We start from the raw sequence: 19,656 nt of genomic DNA, 5'->3' as shown, positions 1-19,656 counted from the left end.
GATAAAGCAGGCCCCATTGCAAGATGGCCTTCCTCTTCCGAGGAACACAACACAGCATTCAAGGACTTGTAGCTTCAGCCCCACTCCGGGCTCCAAGCCATTTGTCAAAGCTGCAGACTGCACCAAAATATGCATCAGAAGAAACTGGCCGCTTCTGCTTTTAGCCTCGCAAGAAGGCTTCGCAACTCCGCACTTTGTTTATTTGCCACACGGTCAGGAATGGCCCCCTCAAAGCTGCATGGACCACACAATCCTCCCCTTGCAGCTTATCAAAAGCCAAAAGACAGCTGGTCCAAAAGAGACTGTACAAGTGAAGAACCACTCAAGGAAAGTGCAGACCGCTTTCCCAAGCCAAACATACCTTTCCAAAAAGGGAAAACCAACAAAACAAGGCCTGGCACCTCCAGCATTACAGCCTTTGCCCTTGGCCATAGCACTGTAAAAGCCAAGAGATAGAGCTTCCCTGAGCCAAGCAGCCAGATGCTCTCCCAGAGGCACCAGCCCTTTGCTGCCCCAACATGACAGCTCAAGGGCCAAGTTCTGTGGTTGCTGGCTGGAGGAAATCCCGAGCTCCTGGCAGGACTCCAGCACCCAGCATCCTCAGCCTGCAACAGCACAATGCTGGCTGCTCCAAATCTTGCAGCTCTGCCTTGCACTAAAGACAGCACCACACACAACTGGCACTTACAGCATCAGAATATCCCGGCCCTGGTGTGAGCACTGATGGAGGCTGGTGCTCATCCTCCTCAGTTCGCTCCTCTCTGGCTTCTTCTCCAGGAGCAGCGGGAGCCAGGGGAGAGACGGCTCTTGGTTCTGTCACCTGTGAGAAGAGAGGAGCGTAAGGGAGTGGCCGTTTCCTATCATGTAGAACCTAATTTCTTTTCACATCTACCCCCACATCTTCGAAGGAAAAATCAAAATATTTCATAGTGACAGAGGGGTTCTAAGTCACAGCCACCAAATAAAATGGGCCAATTCAACAGCACTCTAGATGGATATGAAGCTGATTTTCCTCCCTGGCTGCTATCAGCAAGCAAGGTTGTTTTGGCAAAACCGAACTTCTAGTGCTTGAAAGCACTGAAATGGAAAAGTAGGAAAGCGACAGCAATGCCATTGCTACTGCTGCTGCAGACGTAGAAAACTCAAACTGGATCACAATCCCATCCAGGGCTGCAAAATGGCAGAAAACATTGTGCAGAAGCCTCTGTGCTTGCTGGAAAAAGAGGAAAATGAACAGGCCTTCTCTTCCTGACAAAACAACAAGCCAACAAGCCACAAGATGGAAGCATCAGCCACTCCACTGTGTAAAGGCTTTGGATGCAGTGAGGGCATGTTTGGTGGTGAGCACTGTCACGAAGGGATTGATGAAAGTCTGTCGGAAGGTGCCTCAAGAGCCTCCCACTCTCGAGGCTAAAGCTCCCTCGGCACCTCCTCCCTGGCCTTGTGCTGCACCCCCTTGCCCATCTCCCCTGTCCTTCTGTGCACACGCTGCAGCCCCTCCATGACTTTCTGCTCCCCAGGGCCCACAAATGCACACAGCACTCCAGCTGTGGCCGCAGCGCTGCCCAGCACAGGGCCACGCTCACTGCCCTGCTCCTGCTGCCCCACTGCTGCTGGCACAGCCACCATGCCCTTGGCCTTCTTGGCCCCCTGGCCACACGCTGCCGCATCTTCAGCTGCTCAAGGCTGCCAGCACCCCTGGCTCTTTTTGGTCCACGCAGCTCCTCAGCCACAAAGGTGCCCATTTCACTCCAGATAAAGCAGGCCCCATTGCAAGATGGCCTTCCTTTTCCAGCACCTCATGGTCCAATTAGGTATCAGAAAGTTTGATAGGAATAGTATTTTAAGTCGCTCATTCCAAATTAAAATGATCTTATTCAACTGTACAGAATGCGCCCTTTGTCAGATTTTTCGTGTCTGGTGTTAGTAAGCGTCATTCTCTTTGCAAAACATCATTTTCAGCTTTTCAAATCTCTGCGATGGAAATTTTAAAATAACTATCTTTGCCTTTCTTCTCTATTGGTTCTGGCATGAAAATGAATTTTGTTTCGGCCTTCCTTGCTCGCCCTCTATATTCTAGTGCTACTGGCTAAGCTCACATCTTCCTCTACAATTCTTAAACACCAGGGACATGAAATGTTATTTTCTAACTCACCTCAGGATCTTCAGCAGTGCTGAATACACGCTTCAGGTGTCCTGTAGTGCGAAAGGGAAATGAACCAGATGTTGTGAGAAAACTGCCTGGGCTGCTGAATCCCAGAGAACAAGTCAACCCAAACAGAGATGATATCCCGTTTCACAACATCCCTCCAGGAGAAACATTACATTCACACACCCAGTAATTGATCAGGAAAATATTCTTCCTTGTGCCTACACTGCAGCCTGTTTAGCCAGTAAATGAATACAAATATGATCAATAATATGCAAATTGTTCTCTAACACTCAATGCTCCTGTTCTAACAAACACATAAAACAGCTTCTGAAATCCTCTCCTTCAGGCACTTTTTTTTTTCCTCCAATCACTTACATGCACTATTTCTCATTAACTTGCAGGAAACAGTTGCCCAGAAAAGCTTTCCCACAATCCCCCTGAGCTGTGGCAGTTCTATTGTGGAAGTGCACAGCAGCACCCCTAGGCTTCAGGAGCAGACACTCACTGCTTTAGAGTTTGCACTTCCTTGCAAAAAGAATTACTATTTTAGCACTCAATTTAAAAAAAAAAAACAAACTTAAAAAAAATTAAAAATAAATAAGCTTTCTCTGAATCCTGAGAACAACTGCAGAGACTTTAAAAGGCCTTCCAAGAAGGTCTGCCAGTCTACATTTTCAAAGCTGTCTTGCTTGTCCCAGCAAACTGAGGAAATGACAGAGACTGCTGCCACAGACTCCCATGGAGGGAACAGAACCCCTGCAGGTTCCCTTGCAAATGCTGCCCCTGTGGCTACAGACACCCCCTTTTTGCAGAAGGGAAACCTCTACTTACGGGTGAAGTGTGTCACATAATAGATGGAATAGGAAACCCCATAGGCAGCGAAAGCTGCCATAGCCAGATGGTTAAACATTGTTAAAGTGTTGTGGGAGCTTGCCACAACACTAGGAAAGAAAAGGCTCTTGTCAGTGGGCACCTGCCTACTGATAAAAGGCGGCAGCCAGGAGGGGTCTCCTGATCTGAGCAAACGCTAGGGATGCTCTGACACTCAGGCCTTCTGTGCAGCAAGGCAACCTTCTGATGTCACTACGACAGTGTGACAACCATGCCCTGACATCACAAAGGAACTGCTCTGTGTTGGTCTGTGAGTTTATGCCAAGCAATACCCAACCTTCCCTACATCAAACACAAAAGAGCCTGGGAAGTTCTCCTCTGTCACAAAGCAGCACAAATTCCCCTCATGGGCCAAACCCTGTTGTTCAGGGCATCCAAGATGAACTCCAGGAGCGCCCCAAGCACCTACAGCCTGTGCCCCAACTGAGCACTCAGATGGGACACAAGCAAAGGAAACCAGACCAATAAAATGGCCCAAGCATTGCACATTTAAGAAATTACTCTAACTTTCAAAATTTAAAGGTTTATCAAAGCTTAACAAAGAACTGAATAAGAAAACTTACAGCATTGGGAGTCTCTGTGACTAGCAGCCATGTGCTCATCTACAAAAAGGATGCTCTGCCTTTTATACCCTCAGCTCCTCCAGAAGTTTTGTCAGTCAGCTCTTTCTCTGCTGTCCATTGGTGGAGATTACTTTCTTGCACCTTGACTGGAGGTCAGGTGTTGTTTCCCCCTGCCTGCTGGTCACAAGCCAACCCTCCCCAAATGCCCTGACTACCAAGGTGATTACAAAGGGGAGGGGAAAGAGGATAATGGGAGGATATATTACAATATCATCACTACACATTTGAACATCCACATAACATCTACTTCTTAATTGACAGAGCCAACCATTGCATTACTCATCTAGAACACACAGAACCAGGAGAGAAGCCACTGTTGGCATCACAGCTGAAATCTTTCCTAACAAATCTCCCCACATATTTGCCCCTTTCTTGGACATGCCCAGGGCTCCGGTGCATGTACATCTGTGCCTTTCTTGCCCTTAGGAAGCAGTGGAACTGGCAGCATCTGCCCACCAGCAGCAGCTGCTCCAAGCTGGGAACGCTGCTGGCGGTGCTGATTTCCAGAGGCTTCTGTGTGCCAGGGGAAGCCAAGGCAGGAGCGGGCTGAACGGTGCTGGCGCTGCTGCTGCTCTGTGCCAGAGAGCCCCGGCTGGGCAGGGCACGGTGCCCACTGCGCTGCGGGCTCTTTCTCCTGCCAGAGCTGGGCACACCTGGCAACAAGGCATGACAACTGGTGGGCAAGCCAAGGGCTTTCTGGGGCTGCTCTGCTCTGCACACACCCAGGACACCTGCAGCACAGAATCTTAACCCTCAAACAGGTGAACCAGAGGGAAACAGCTGGAAAAGATTTCATTTGGACCATTCTTACCTGCTGAACAGAAGTCTTCAAAATGAACGTTACCAAGCAGGGCCTGATCCCTGCTGCCAGCTCAGGGTTAGAAGAGAGGCAATACTTGATCTCAGCACTGGGTGTGTGGGGAATCACTTCCCTGATATGTGCACACCCAGCAATCTCACTTACTAATGTGTATCCATGGATCTAAGACATTTTCAATACTTTGCTGAAACTCACAGGCTAAACATTACCCCAAATTATTTGATTTACTGATTGATACCTTTTGACTTACTGATATTTAAAGCACTTCTCAGAATTTACTGACATGAGTATAGGAGTGTCCTGCAGGTTCCTGCTGGCCTTTGTCACAAGTCCAGGAGGAACCCCATGCATAAATAACCCAGGATAAAACGGGGCTTGCAAAGCAAAGTCATTCTATTAGTTGCAATAGCAAATAATACACAGCAACCCCTGGATTCCCAAAAATCTGCTGAGCAGGAAAAGGAGATGGAGCATGGTGCCCCGCAGCAGTGGCAGGTAGGCAGTGCACTTTCAGGATTTCCCCTGGATCAAAACCATGTGCATTTCATTCTTCTCACCCTTCCAGCTCAGAACCAGGCCCTATATCTCCTGCTCAGGAGTGGAATTTCCCAGTTACGGCATTGGCTCACACATGGCTGGCGTGTGAGATGAGGCCAATGAATCAAGGATTTGAAAGAACTGGAAGAGTTAAAATTTTAGCAAGATTTAGTTAGGGGGAAAGAGTATAGCAATAAGAGTAGAAATAACAAGGACTAGTTAATATTTTGCAGGTAAGGTAGTTAAGGCTAACGTAATATATCACTTGCTTGTCTTTCCTATGTTTAAAGAAGCAGGATGGGATGCGGATTTCTTTGTGACAAAGAAGAGGACCAGAGCCTGCACCTGGGCCCCGAAAGTTCAGCTATAGGCAAGAAGTGCAAAAGCCTGCCAACAGGTCATAAGTAAAGAGGTCAAATTGAGGAAGACGTCTTGGCCTTCATCAGAAGGACACCATTCCCCTCTTTAAAGCCCGCCAGCACAGGTGAAGTGAAAGACTGCAGAAATGTGAAGGAACTTTGGACTCAATTATAATACATTTTAATACAAAGGGGGGTATGCAGTGCTACCTAATGAATACGTGTTAGGTTTTTTGGGAATTATATGAATATGTAAGACATTTTAGATGAGTAGAGAGCCAGTGATTCTTCACACATGTCTTTAAGAGACAACTCCTCCTGTGCCTGGCGCTGTAATAAACACACCACCTTCTAACTTCAACTGTGGTGAGTTCTATTCCACACCTCATTTGGTGACCGTGGCAGGAACGCTTCTCTGCTCCAGCGAGAACAACCGCGCTGTGGACGTCTCTGGGCACTGCCAGGACATTCCTTTCCTGGAGGCACCTCTGGTCTGGGCTGTTCCTCGTAGGGGACAGACAAGACTGCTGGGACTGTGGAGAAAGGGAGTGTTTAACTCTGTATAAAGTAAACCGTAAGGAGAACGCAGGGGAAGGGCTGTTCCTAAGTCACACAGAGATGTCCTGCGCACAACGTACGCCTGTACAGTTTGGGTTTGGGCCTGGCTGCCAGCAGAAAGGATTTGCTGTGTCAATAAGGACCTGCTAGAAATTCTGGGGGTGAATTGAGCAAATCCTGTTTTATTGCTGCAAGTTTTCCTGTGTTGATGTAATTGTGGTTGTGTTTTCAGTGGGTGTGTTTTGAGGAAGATGATGTGCGTGGATGCTGATGTGGTGGATGGTGAGTTGTGTTGAGAAAAGCGAGCACTCTGTCCCCTCATAAAGAGATACTCCTTTATCGGTGAGCTTGTGTGTGTGGACTTTGTAATTGCAGGGGTTGGTACTCCCTGTGACACCTGGTGCCTGGGTATACAGGGGGGTTGAGTGGTTTTTCTCCCTACATTGTGGTCATTTGGGACTGTACGGTTGTGTTTGGGGAGATTTTAGAATTTTGTCTGCAACAAGTGCAGCAATTTAGGCAGAAAACTACAGTGTGGTGATTTACGTATGTTGAACTATGGTAGTTCCTTTGTACTGCCCCCCTCCCACAGAGTTACAAATCTCCTGCCACGAGGTGGACGCTCTCTTTCCTCTCCTGGACATCCTCTTTCCTCTCCTGGATGCTCCCTCTCTCTCCTGGAGTTTTTCTCCATTAAAGCTGTGCGATTTGGTCCCGAGAAGAAAGAGCGCCTCTCGTCTTTTGCTTTGTCCTTGTCAGTGTCACTGGGGTCCAGAGCTCGCCAAACTGATCCCCCACGAGGCAAAAACCGTCAAATGGCCCCACATGCAGAGCTCAAAAATTGGCGACATTTCTGATGGACAGGAGTGTTTGCCACACTTTTGGAATTCCCTATTCCCACACAGGTCAGGCAATTGTTGAAAGGACACACCACACTCTAAAACCCATTCTAGGTCTGCAAAAGGGGGAGTGGCCCAAGCAGCACCCCTGATAAGGTTCAGCAAAGCTTTAATGCCTTTATGTTTTCAATAGCACATTTCCAGGACCTAATCCTCCAATTTTAGGCACTTTTCAAACAGCACACAGGCAAAACTGAAAGAAAATGCTCCAGTTTTGATCAGAAACCTTGAGTTAGGACAAGTTGTAGGACCATTTGCACTAATCACTTGGGGCAAAGGGTATGCTTGTATTTATTTGCACAGGTGCCAGACCTAAGTGGGTCCCTGCGAAGAACGTGAAACCGTCTCATACACAAGAGCGCACCGACAATTCCACCAGCAGGAAAATGAGCACGCAGATGCGAGCCACACAGAGAAACTACAGTTCATGCCAGACGTTCCCTGTTCAACCTGTGAAAGCTACAAATCTTGAGTTTGATTGTTGATTTTTGGACTGTGAAAATTGTTTGTATCATAGAGCTCTTTCAGCAAAAGCGTGGCATCCATTTTGTTCAAAAGACTTCTAAAATATTCAGATTTGTAAAAATTAAAGGTTAGAGGGACAGTTTAGTGCCCTATAGTCGGCCAGTCCCTGAACAAGTGCTAAAAGATTTGCTTGAGAGCTGAAAGAGATGGGGAAGCTTTTGCCAAAAAGCAGCTGAACAGAAACATGGAGTTTGATCAAATGATATACTGGCATTTGTTGGTTTTGCTTGCTTGCTTTTGCAGTGCATATATGCCTGTAGATCAACCAAAAATGAATGTTTACCTTGCTTTAGCCAAGTCAGCAGGCTCAGACACCATATGTTTGACCAATTTGATCCCACAGAAACCCTTGGTGACCTGTTTGGTCGGTGTGCCAGTGCCAGCCAAGGAATGGCCAATAGCCAATCGTGACAAATATTGGTGTGAGGCTGCCAACAAGACCAATCCCATAACCAGCTGGCATCACTGGGCCCCTGATCTACTTAGAGCACCTTCTGAACCTCAAGAATTGGAATTCTTGGTTCATTTCTAATGGAATTTTGTGCTGCCTTTCGGCACCAGGGAGATCCACAGTTAAATATTACTCCCCATCATCCTGTGGACAGATACTCAAGTTTGTGGTGCAATTGTACTACCCCAGTGTCCCCTAAGGGTGAAACTGCTGACAAGCAGATGACCTAGATGAGTCCCCACGACAATTAGTAACAGAATATTGGCTCATTGGTGGAGATGAAGCCTGACAGGGAATTCCTCAAAAATTAAAGGTGGCCCATCTAGCATCAGACAACTCACTGGGATAGCACCTATCGTTAAAAAAGCCATCAAGAGAAAACACAGAGAAAAAAGATTTGCCCATCATTATAAAGAAAAGTGTAATAGCAATTTCAGACCTAGGGCCCTGCTAAATGAGTTACATCAAATTTATTTCTGCATCCACTTGCCTCGGGTGAGGCATTGAGACCATTATAGCAATTGGGGTGTTGGCTGGAGAAAGAAGACAGTGCTACTTGCGTTGCAATTAGTGACGTGATGACTGGTGTTAGTGCTGTCAGACATGCAACCTTACAGAACAGAGCAGCAATTGATTTTCTTTTACTGGCACATGGACATGGTTGTGAGGAATTTGAAGGATTGTGTTGCATGAACCTGTCTGATCACTCTGAATCCATTCAGAAAAGCATACAAAAGCTGAAAGATTTGACAGCTCCAAAAAAGGAAGACGGTGGGTCATGGTTAGATGATTTGTTCCAAGGATGGAGCTTTGCACCTTGGCTAAGGAGAACTTTGTAGAATAGGTCTCTATGGATTGGGTGTTTTGGTAGTGGTACTAGTAGTAATACCTTGCATACATTGGTGTGTGTGACAAATGATGGACAAAATGATCAAAGAAGTTTTTGTCACACAAGAGAGAGAGGTAGGGAATGGTTTCACAGAGAGTTCTTGAAATCTCACACAGATGGTGGATGAAGGTATGGACATGGAGGGAGGTTTTGAATTAAGACCTTGGAACAGGCGAGACTTTTTTGGAACAATGACTTGTAATTGCTATCAGACATGACTTTTGCCCTTTGAACTGACTGGACTTTCACAGCATTAAAATTGCTGTGTTGGAGTGTAGCAATGCTTAATGCGAGCAAAAAGGATGATTTAAGCAAGTAATAAGCAGGTATGCTGCAGTAAAGCTATGAAATGCAAGGTAGTTAATAAACGACATGGATACAAAGGTTTCTTTTTAGTTGTACTGAGAGGGGGAATTGTGGGAATCCTTCAAATCAGGGGGTTTTGGGAAAGCTACAAAAGGCAGAGCTCAGAGAAAGCGGTTGGAGCTAAGCAGCAGCCATAGGATTTGTCAACACAAGTGTTATAGAAGTAGAAAAGTAAGGAGAAATAGCAAAATGGCCTGTGTGTTAGTGCTTGCCTAGAATAACTCGTTAGCCTTCAAAAAAGTATCTCTAGCAAGATATTAGGAACTTCTCAGCTTAATAATGGAGCTCAGTGCATTGTGTTTTAAGGCTTACAAGCAGGTATTGTATTCAAAAGAAGCAAGCACTGTTTTAACAAAAGGTACGTGTGCTTATAGTGGTTGGATAGAACTACTGTCAGTATGCTTCTGCTTTGTGTGATTGGTCAAAAAATTTTTCAAGTAAGCTGTGCCATTAAGTTCTTTGCCTGCTGCCACAGATGTGAGCCGCTGGCATCTTCCCATAGTCAGACCCAAGTAATGAGACTGATGCTGGAAAACAAACAGCTCGAGGCGCGTTCCTCAGCAGTCCCGTCCCGTTCGTGATTTGTACAGGGACCCCCGGCTGGCAATAGTGTATAGATGTTAAATTACATCCATGATAAATTAATAGGTATTGTTTCATTAATTTTGATACTTTTTCATTTCATATAGATTTATATATTTTAATTTAATAAAGATTTGATTTCTTCCTCCAGCTTGGGAGAGCGAAGAATTACAACAGTGCAAAACCTTCTGCCCACACAGCAGTCAGCCCCCAGGCGTGTGCATGCACACCCACCCACTGCGCTTGCTCTTCTCAGCATCTCAGGGCTGCTGTTTGCACAAAATTGGGATGAATTTAACTCAACAGAGCCACGACTGGTGTGTCCAGCTTGTCATGAACACTCATGTGGCAACGAACAACACAGAGCTCTCAAATCACATGATCACAGGTCATTTCATTCCTGCTGGGCACTGAGGACATCTTAAAAGTGCCAAAGACACAGAAAACGGGGTGGAAAACACTGGCATCATGGTACTGCTGATATCCTCATGAAGGATAATCTCTTGAATTTCTTAAGGTGGGAGCTTTCCAAAAACTAGGAAAATTGCTCAGCACTGGCTGCCCAATTGTGAATGGTTTTCTTGACTTGGCAAAGCTGGGGTGTTAACAATGGACTCCGTCCTTGGTTCAAATCACCTGCCCTCACCTGCAGACAAAAGCACCACCACCAGCAGCAGAAGCTACTTCAGTCAATTTTCTCAAAAAGCTCTGTTAAATTTGGGAGAGGAAAAGAAAACAGATCAGACACTGGGGATTAATGACAAGACTCTGAGGAACAGTTCCAAAGCAAAGGGCAGCAGCTTCTCTCTGGGCCCCTCCTTGTGCTCCAAGGCAGCCGGGCTGCCCTGGCTGCCCAGGACCCTGCGCCCCGCGGGCTCTGCAGAGCTGCACAGCGGGGAGGCAGCTTCGGGCACCTCAGCCCCTGGGCAGGAGTGGCTGCTTGCCCTGCAGGGCTGCCTGTGGGCAAAAGCAGGGTGCTGGCCTTCTGCTCTTGGCCCTAGCCTGGCCTTGCAGGGTAATCCTGTTCCCTGTCTCAAATGTGCTAAAGACAGACTTGTTTGTTTCCAGCTCTGCACAGCATTGATGTGCACTGCAAAATACCAAAGGACTAAGGCCTGAACAACAGACCCTGACTGAAGCCTCCACAACAGGACCCGAGTCAAAGCTGCTCTCTAGATGATCTTTCCAACCCAATGTTCTATGTATCTCCTCCTTAACCAAGTATTACTGTCAAATATATTGTGTCCTCCATTCACTGGTGAAGCATGTCTGCATCTTTCTGCATGAGGAAAATGGACAAGGCCACACCTGGTCTTGGTTCTTCCTTGAGCCCTGGGCAGGCTCAAGGAGAAAACCAAGAGGAGAATGAAACCAGCTGTGCCCCAGCAGAAGCTCTGGCACATTGCTCGTCCAGCACTGTCGGAGCCGGGCTACTCTCACAGCGCACTCGGGAGCCTCGTGGCCGGCAAAGGTGGAGACACCGCAGCATTTCCCGGTTCCCGGCCGTGGCTCTGCAGGGCTTGGCTGGGACAGCTTCCCCCAGCTGATGTGCAGCACTGGATGAAGGGGAAAGCATTGGGGTACCTGGTGATGTATCTTCCTTAATAACCAGAGGCACCCTTTTGTAATAATGCTGAGGTGCTTTGCTTAGCTTATTCTTTCCTGACTCTTTTTTGCACTTTTGCATTACAGAAAATTACACTGTTCCTTCAGATGGTGTCTGTGTCTGCATCTCTGACCCTCCCCAATATCAAAACAAACACACAGCCAGTTTAGCACGAGACCTGCCTCTCTGCCAGCACATCTCTTGGCAAACACCCCTGGCAGCCATCTCCACAAATGAAATTCCCACGTTGCAACTTCCTTTTCTGCAGGCAAGTGAGAAAAGAAGCCGCTCCCAATTCTGGACACCTCTGAAAACCAGCTGCTTTCAGCAGTCACAACCCTGAAATATCAACCTCCTTCCTTAAGCTGCCACAGGGAGCCCCCACCAAGATCGTTTTGTCCAATGATACCCACAGAAGAGCTGGAGAAGGGAGCAGATTGAAACACAACTGCTTCAGAGTTTAAACCTGCCTTTATCAAATGAGAACACACCAACCTGTCCCAAAGGGAAAGCAGGCAGGAACGAGAAGCTCCTCTCCCACAACAGCAAACTCTGTGCTTCCTTCTGTTCCAGCTGAAGAGTGGAGGCCATGGGCTACACCTCACTTTGGGAAGGAGCCCTGGGAATTAGCCTGATCTGGGAGGGCAAAAAAAGGAGCTCTCCAAAAAGCAGGAAAAGATCCTCTGGAAGGAATAGATGATGACAATATTTCTGCAGAAAAGCGAAAAAAAGGATAATTGAAGCATTTCAAAGTGCCCAGACTGAAATTTATTTGCCAGTACGACAACCCCAAAGTCTCTGTGGTGTGTCAAGAAGCTCAGGAATGAACTGCAAGGCTTGGATAAACATCATTGGTGTTGTTAGCCTTAAGAAACACAAAATCCCATAAGCGATTATATGCAGGTGCTTTTATTAAGACCTCTGGGTTTCAGGAGTATTCAATTCAAATCTGACTCCAACCATATATTTGAGATGATCATGCTTTTATGTTCTATCGTTACATAACTTCCATGTTAATTATTACACTTCTATTGTTCTATTGTATACATAGACTTCAGCCAAGCATAGCCCTCCCTAAATTTCCAATATAATTGTTCATGATTCTTCTCATGACTACATAATAATTATATTTAATTACTAAACAATCATCACATCTAACAATTATATAATTTTTCATACTGCTTATGCAGGTTGATCTGGGAAAACACAAAGCCTAAAATTTTCAGATTCAATCTTTTACATTTTCCAGGGCTCCACTATCAGTGTCTGTCCCCCAGAGCACAAGCAGCTCCCCAACAAGACTAAGGGACAAAGCTTCCCCCTTCGGCTCCCCACAGCAGCTCTAGGGAATCTCTCTCCATTGCAAGATCTCCTTTGTCAGTCTACAGTGACAGGAGTTGGCTGCAGGAGGCATTTGCATTGGAGCTCTCCCCAGATGGGGGGAAGAAAAGGAAAAGGTGATTCATGAGGAAAGAAAAGGGCAATGCTGTTTGGGAAGACACCAGTGTGAGTTTGCTACAACTGTAGGCCAGAAATGCTTTGAAGAAAGCAACATCCATCCATGGGGCAGCACTTTGGCTTTGATATCCATGCTGACAAAATTGCTGCCCCTTCCTGCTGCTGTAGCTGACTCCAAATCATGAGAAATGCGCCAACTCTGCCAAAGACAGGAGGACATGCTGAGATGAAACCAGCCAGTCTGCTAAAACGGAGTCCAAATTAATGTTTTCTAAGTCCCACTTTTCATCCTTTCTGCAGCCAAGCCAGAGCAATGTCCTTCCTCTCTGTCCCCGATGGTTATCCAGGCATGGGATGCAGCATGTGGACAAAGCCTGTCACTGCTCCCAGTGCCCTGCCCTGCCCTTCGCTGCCTGCCTTGCCCTTCCCTGTCCTGCTGGAACCTGCTGTGCTGTGCCGTGCCGAGCCGAGCCGAGCCTGGCCAGCAGTCGCGTATTTCGGGAATGACCCTCCCCTCTGCTGGCCGTCAGCGTAATGAACATAGCACTTTCTAACTTTGACTAGTTAGAGAGTCTTTGTCGGTGATTTTCAGTTTTAACAATTCAGGGAGCTTTTGTTTTCCCTGACAGAAGCACAGTTGCTGCCAAGGGAAGCACACCCAAAGACCAGTAGTGACCCAGCCTTCCCTTTGCTTCCCTTTTCCTTCCCTCACTGCTACACAGTGCTCTCATACCACGACCTCAGTGCTGCCTCACCCGAGCATTTAGAGCTGCCTCCACGCCATTCCAGGTGAAGTGCAGGTGCTCATGATTCTGAGGTTTTCCTAGCTTCTTGGGAGAAGGTGTTTGCTTCATCTGGACTTCTTGGCGTTTCATCAGAGGAGCCAGGAACAGGCAAATTTCATCTCCACTGTGAGCTCTTCATTCTGCTTGTTCCCATGGAGATTAAATGCCAACCTGAGCTCATCGTTCCTCTGGTACCCATAGACCATCACAACCCTTCCCTGGCCTCTCCAGAGAGGAGCAGCTGCACATCTTCAGAGCAGCACTTGCCAGCCCGCAGCCCATCAGGGAGGGAAAGAGCTTCTGCCCTTGCTTTCCAAGCAGCTCCTGGTTAATGACCCTTTCAAGTGTTTTCCTGCAGTGCTCTATCATGGGTAGATCTCAAGTGAGAAGCAGGTAGAAAGTGTCAAGTCGCCTAGGAAGGGGGACCTTGAAAACAGAAAGATTCTCTGCCTCATTTTCCTGTCCTCGCTGCAGATTTGGAGGGTGTTGTTCTGGATATTTTATAGACAGACTCTCTGTAGGGGTACAAGGGCACGGTGAAAGATATTGCCTAACAAGTGGTCAGTGTTAGGTGCACTCTCCTCTTTCTTTGAATGAAGCCAAACTGGGACTCTGATAGGACATTGCAGATGTTTAAGACTGTCTGCCCTGCAAATCAAGCCGTGCCATTGAAATGAGCTCTGTGTGCCCAATAACAGCTGCAGCTGAAGAATATGACCTCACCCTCAAGGCTGTTTATAGAATAAACTCACAGTACAAGTTTAGCATGCATGTCTATAGATCTGGGCTCTTCCTGGGTGAATCCATTTTCTGTGGTCTTTTGTGATGAGAAACCAAATGTAGCCAAATCCCAAAGCTGCTGGGAAGACGCACAATGCTGTGATTCTAGGGTGTTTGTGTGTGTGTGTGTCTCTGTGCGTGTCTATATCAGATTTCCGGTCCATGCTTTAATCTATGTACATGTCAATTTGGATAAATATTTTTAAGAGGAAGAACTCACTCCTTCAATCCTCTGGGAAGTCTGAATACATTTCTGGAACGGAGGTTGCTGTGTGCTTCCTGTGATGTTTGATCCAAGGCAGCACTAGAGCTCTGCATCCCAGAGACACATTTTGGAGCCTGACCAATGTGTTTGGATTCTTGCAGCCAGGCCAGACACTTCAAGCCCCCAGCACTCCAGCTGCCAGCGCAGGTTCTGCAGCATGGACAGCCACAGCTGGCTGTGGAATACTCCTGGGAAAGAGGAATTGCCACCGCTGGATCTGGACATGGTGCTTAAAACACTGGAGGAGATGTTTTCTCCCTCTGCTTGGGCAACTGCATTGGGCAGGGAAGAAAGGGGCTGGACTGAGAACTTGTGAATGTTTTTGCATGGCTGAGAAGGAAAAGCTTCTTGAGTTCAGCTGTGAATGGACAAGGAAGTATTTGCCTGGTAAAGCATGACTTCCTAAAGAAGAGGGAATGAAAATATCATCCATGAGTAAGGATGGAAAGGTGTGAGCCTGTGTTGGCCAAGTTTGGGTGCTCCTTTTCCTGGGAAGAACCCCTGATGCAGGAGCATTTGTGGTGAGGAAGTGGAAGCTTTGTAGGTTCTAAGAGGCTTTGTTTGATGGGAAAGAAGAGAAGAGTGTTTGGAGAAGTGGCACTGAAGGCCCAGTGTCCCGTGCAGGGAGGGGCATGCCAGCGGTGCCTCTGTTGCAGCAGCAGATGTGGGCTGTGCCTCTTTTGGGTGGGAAGGCCAAGGCAAAGCAAGGGCTGGGCTGCTGCTGCTGCTGCTGCTGCTGCTGCTGCTGCTGCTGCTGTGTGAGCCCTGCCGTGCGTGTGGGCGCTCCCAGAGCCGTGGCTGGGGCTGGGCTGCAGCTGCAGCTTTCTTGTCCTCTCAGTAAGCTGCTGCCTGCAGTCCAGTTTCCATCTGGGGAATCCTCAGCTGGGCAAACTGGCCAGTCTTGCTGTCCATGTTGCAGAGCTCTTTCCCCTTGTTCTTGGGCATCTCTGTGGGAAGAGATGTGTGCTGCAGCCTGGATGAGACTGCTGTGCTCAGGGCTGTGGAGGAAGGAGCACATCCCTTTGCCAGGAGCTGGCAGGACTCCTGCTTAGCAGCCATTCCATGTGTTCAGTGTCACCCCCATGTTCAACACTGTCAGCTCTGACAGCTTTTGGACTATGTTTGAGAAGTCAATTTTTCTGACTGTTGAAGGGCTTTGGGTCCCAGAGTTGTTGTTAGGAAGAAGGGATTAAGTGTGTGAGCCATGGAGTTGTTGGACCAGGTGTTTTGTGTAAGTGGTGAGAAGGGTTTCTTCCTTTCTGTTTCTCTTTCAAGGGCAATATTATTGTTGCCCCTGAGTCTTCAGGAGGGGAGCCTGTGGGCAGAGCTGCAGCAGAGGGAGCTTTGCCTGGCACCGAGAGCTGCAGGAACAATTCCCAGGAGCCCGAGGAGCTTGGTAGGGACAGAGCCCCCACTGGTTTAGAGAGCGGTGAGATGGCTGCTCTGAGCCTGCCTCTGGCAGTGAGGGAGATGAGAAGGGTTGAGTTCCTGTCTGCAGGCTTGGTGCTTCCTGGTGCCTTGAGTTCAAATCCTGCACGGGCACAACCTGCCTGAGCCCTGCCCTCCACGCTTCTCCAGAGGCTCTGACACTGAGTCCTCTGCTGGGGCAAGAGAGCAGGGAATAAACCTGACCTTATGGCAGTTGTGTCACCAAGCCAGGTGTCCCAGTTTTGTGCTGATGTCCGTGGATAAATTTGCTGCAGGATGTCAGTGCTCTGGAGGCAACCCGGAGTGACTCTTGAAGCAAGAGAGGAAAAGCCCAGCAAAAGGTCAGTGTAGAAGTCTGAGCTTTTTGTCTCCAAGCATTAAATCCATGTAGTGCCAGTCTGCCGATAGCTGTAGTGAGATACATTAAAAATACAAGCAGCAGAAGCTCTGAGGCCAAGGAAATCATTAGTCACAGATCCAGGAGCTCAAGGAAAATCTGAAATCACCCCTTAAAATTAGTGAGAACTAAAGGAGAGAGAGAGCACTTTGGGTCTGCATCCTTGAGCAAAGCTGGTGCTGCCTGCAGTCCTGTTAGGGAGCTCTTTCCTTCACAGCTGTGAGAAACAGAATTCACTGCTTAGAATTATAAAATGTATAATACTAATAGGATAAAAAAGACAATATTTGCAGCACTGTGGTGCTCGGGGCTAACACCCAAACAACACCTGGTGCTAAGTGACAGTGTTAGCTTTATGGTGTTACATTGCTGAGAGGCAAGTATATTCATGTGTTTCATGAATTTTTCAAGAATTCTTGGGAATTTTCTGATGTTTTGGGAACTCCTTAGTTTGATTGCTTCGCACTCAGTTTTACTGCATGACATCCTTTGCACCAGGTCAACATGTATTATTTCTGCTTGTGTCTCCTGATGTTTCACACCCTCTGATAAGGCTTTAGTAGGTTCTCCCTAAATTTCACATGGTATTCTCTAATTGTCCTCTGGTGCTCTGGTTTGTGTCACGGTTATTTTATCACTTGGACAGGTTGGTCAGTGGACAGCCTTACACTGATTTTAGTTACACACAAGCCTTTTTTCCCGTTAAGTTTTGCTAGGGTCTATAACACAATACATTCATCACACAATTGTTTCCATAAGTGATGCATAGATATTATATTCATTATGCTACTGTTTCTATGAGCAACACAGTGCTGATAAATTCTATTATATTACAAGCAGCTACAAGAGTTCTAACTGATGCTATTTCTAAATACTTATAATCACTAACAATGCCCATAAGCTAATACATAAATGCCTAAGCCAAAATTACCTGGTCATTTGTCACGGAGCTGTTCATCCCAGAGCTGGCGGTTGTTTTGGAGGAGCTGTGGCTCACTGCAGAGGGCAGGTTGTAGATGGCAGGGAATGGTGCTAGTTGATAACTCAGCTCCCAGCACCTTCAGCTTCAGCCATTTCAGTGAGGACTGAGGTCTCTCTGTCAGCACAGAGAAAGAACCAGGCTGGGCTTCTTTGTGGCAGCTGGGTCTGTCTGTGTTTCAAGCTCTCATGGGGGCCTTGGCCCTGTGAAAGTATCCCAGTGCACTGAGGGCTTTCAGTGTATTGGGATACTTCAAAACTTCAGAAGTTATAAACTCTTGGAAGGAGTCTGGCTCTTTGAAGAGCAGGCTTCAAATTGCCAAGTGAGATTTTGCCTTTCGGCTCATCTTTTACAGACTTTGATAGAAGGACAGTTACTTCCAAGAGGACAAATGATGCAGAGAGGCCAATATTGACCCAGTGTTCCCTTTGCTTCCCAGATTTCCAGCTAATCTGCCTTGCCAGGAGGGCTGCCCTGCATGGGAAGAAGGACCAGAGGCAGAGCCTGTGAGCATCAGACGGGTGGAATCCCTTAGTGTACACATAGATTTATAGATTTCTACAATTCTCTTTCTATATCCATATAGTTGCATTTATAGATTTACAGAGGTGTGTTTATATGTGCATATATATACATCTATATAGTTAAATTGATCTCTATTGTTCTAGATGGGATAGAATTAGTTACATTTCTAGATTTTGTGATCTACATTTATACAATTAATAGAATTACATTTAGATGCCTACATTTAGACACCTACATTTAGATGCTTAAATTTAGATGCTTAGATATAGATCTAGAAATATGCTGAGTTATTTAGTTAGAGGTATGTGGAAGTTTAGATGCATAGATTGAGCTGTGTAAGCCTAGGCTGCATTTTTACCTCTTTCTCCCCTCGGCTGCCTTTTTCACCTCTTGCTTTTGCCCCTGTGCCCCCTGTGTCCCCTGTCCCTGTGCTGGGTCCAAGCTGGCGGCCGGTGCGGGCGGAGCAGCACTTCCAGCCCCAGCTGTCCCTGGAGCAGTGGGAGCTGCCGCTGGCCCCAGGCACTGTCCCCTGAGGAGCTGCTGAAGGACGGTGAGACAGAGGGGGCTGAGGGGGCTGAGGGGGCGGTGGCGCCGAAGGGACGCTGACCCTGAGCTGCTGCTGGGGCTGAGGGCTGTGGGGCAGCCGAGGGCCATGGTGGCACTGAGGGTACAGGGAAGTGGCACAGGCTGACAGACCAAAACTTCCCATGCATTTCTTCATCAATCTGCAGAAATGTTGGGTAAACAATTTGCTATTCCCTTTACTGATGCTTCTAGTATTGCGTGATCCTGTCCTGCCCGGTCAACGAGATGGCATTGGTTTAGGCATGGTGTTAGCCCTAGGGGTACTCAGCCCTTGCGGTTATGGCAAATGGATGTAACTCATGTAGAAGAATTTGGTCAGGAAAAATTTGTACATGTTTGCATTGATACCTATGCTTGTGTTTTATAGGGTACTCTCTTAACCGGTGAGACGTCACGTTGAGAAACATTTGTACAATTGCTTTCCTATATTAGGTATCCCCTTAGATATTAAGACTGACAATAGTCCTGCTTTGTGTTCCTTAAGATTCAATTTTCTGTAAGTTTGGGGTATTTGACGTGACACTGGTATTTCTCACAATCCTACTGGACAGGCAATTATTGAGCGTACCCATCAGATGTTCAAGGACATGCTGCAAAAAGAAAAAGTGGGAACTCCAGGGTTATCCCTTGAGGAAAAAACAGCTAAAGCCAATTTTGTGCCTAATTAGCTCAGAACAACAGGAGATAGGGAAGATGCACCTATTCTTGTGCATCATGCCCTCACAGATAATCCAAGGGAGGAATTGCCTGACGGCATTCAGGTCATGTTCACAAGTCCAGGACAGGGGTGTGGCAAGGACCAGCTACAGTCAAATGAAGAGGAAGAAGTTCTATGTGCTTGCTTACAGATAAAGGCGTTCGTTGGATTCCAGCCACGTGGACCTTCACTTTCCTCACAAGTTGTAAATCAGATAGAAAATGCTTGATATCTGCATAGTTGTGCATGTAAGCCATGGCTTAAAGTTCATTGTATCAAGTGTAACTAAAAAACTTGGTGATGAGTTTGTCAAGAACATAATTGAGCAGTGGTCCGAGGGAAAAGCAAAAATTTCAGCCTATCAACCTAATATGCAATAACTGCTCTTACACACTTAACACTAGTACCCCGAGAATGGCATTAGCTAAATTTTTAAGGCATAACTCAAGAAAATATCAGAGTTTTCTCTAAGATGTATCTTTGATAGAAATATATAAGC

The 19,656-nt window shown here is 47.0% G+C and overlaps 1 protein-coding gene across 1 annotated transcript in view; it reads right to left on the bottom strand.

Annotated features, from left to right (window-relative positions):
- Positions 1-19,414, bottom strand: part of LOC131571591 (serine/threonine-protein kinase Pak-like) — a gene marked incomplete at its 3' end in the record, with an annotated part of 35,583 nt that extends 16,169 nt beyond the window's left edge. Inside the window, exon 1 of the mRNA XM_058824371.1 lies at positions 19,307-19,414. Within this exon, the coding sequence (XP_058680354.1) occupies positions 19,307-19,414 (108 nt within the window). The remainder of the gene's footprint in view (positions 1-19,306) is intronic.
- Between the last annotated feature and the right edge of the window lie 242 nt (positions 19,415-19,656).

This window comes from Ammospiza caudacuta, chromosome Z (genome assembly GCF_027887145.1).
Source record: "Ammospiza caudacuta isolate bAmmCau1 chromosome Z, bAmmCau1.pri, whole genome shotgun sequence".
In the NCBI taxonomy this organism is placed as follows: domain Eukaryota; kingdom Metazoa; phylum Chordata; class Aves; order Passeriformes; family Passerellidae; genus Ammospiza; species Ammospiza caudacuta.
This window is presented reverse-complemented; position numbering and strand designations above follow the sequence as displayed.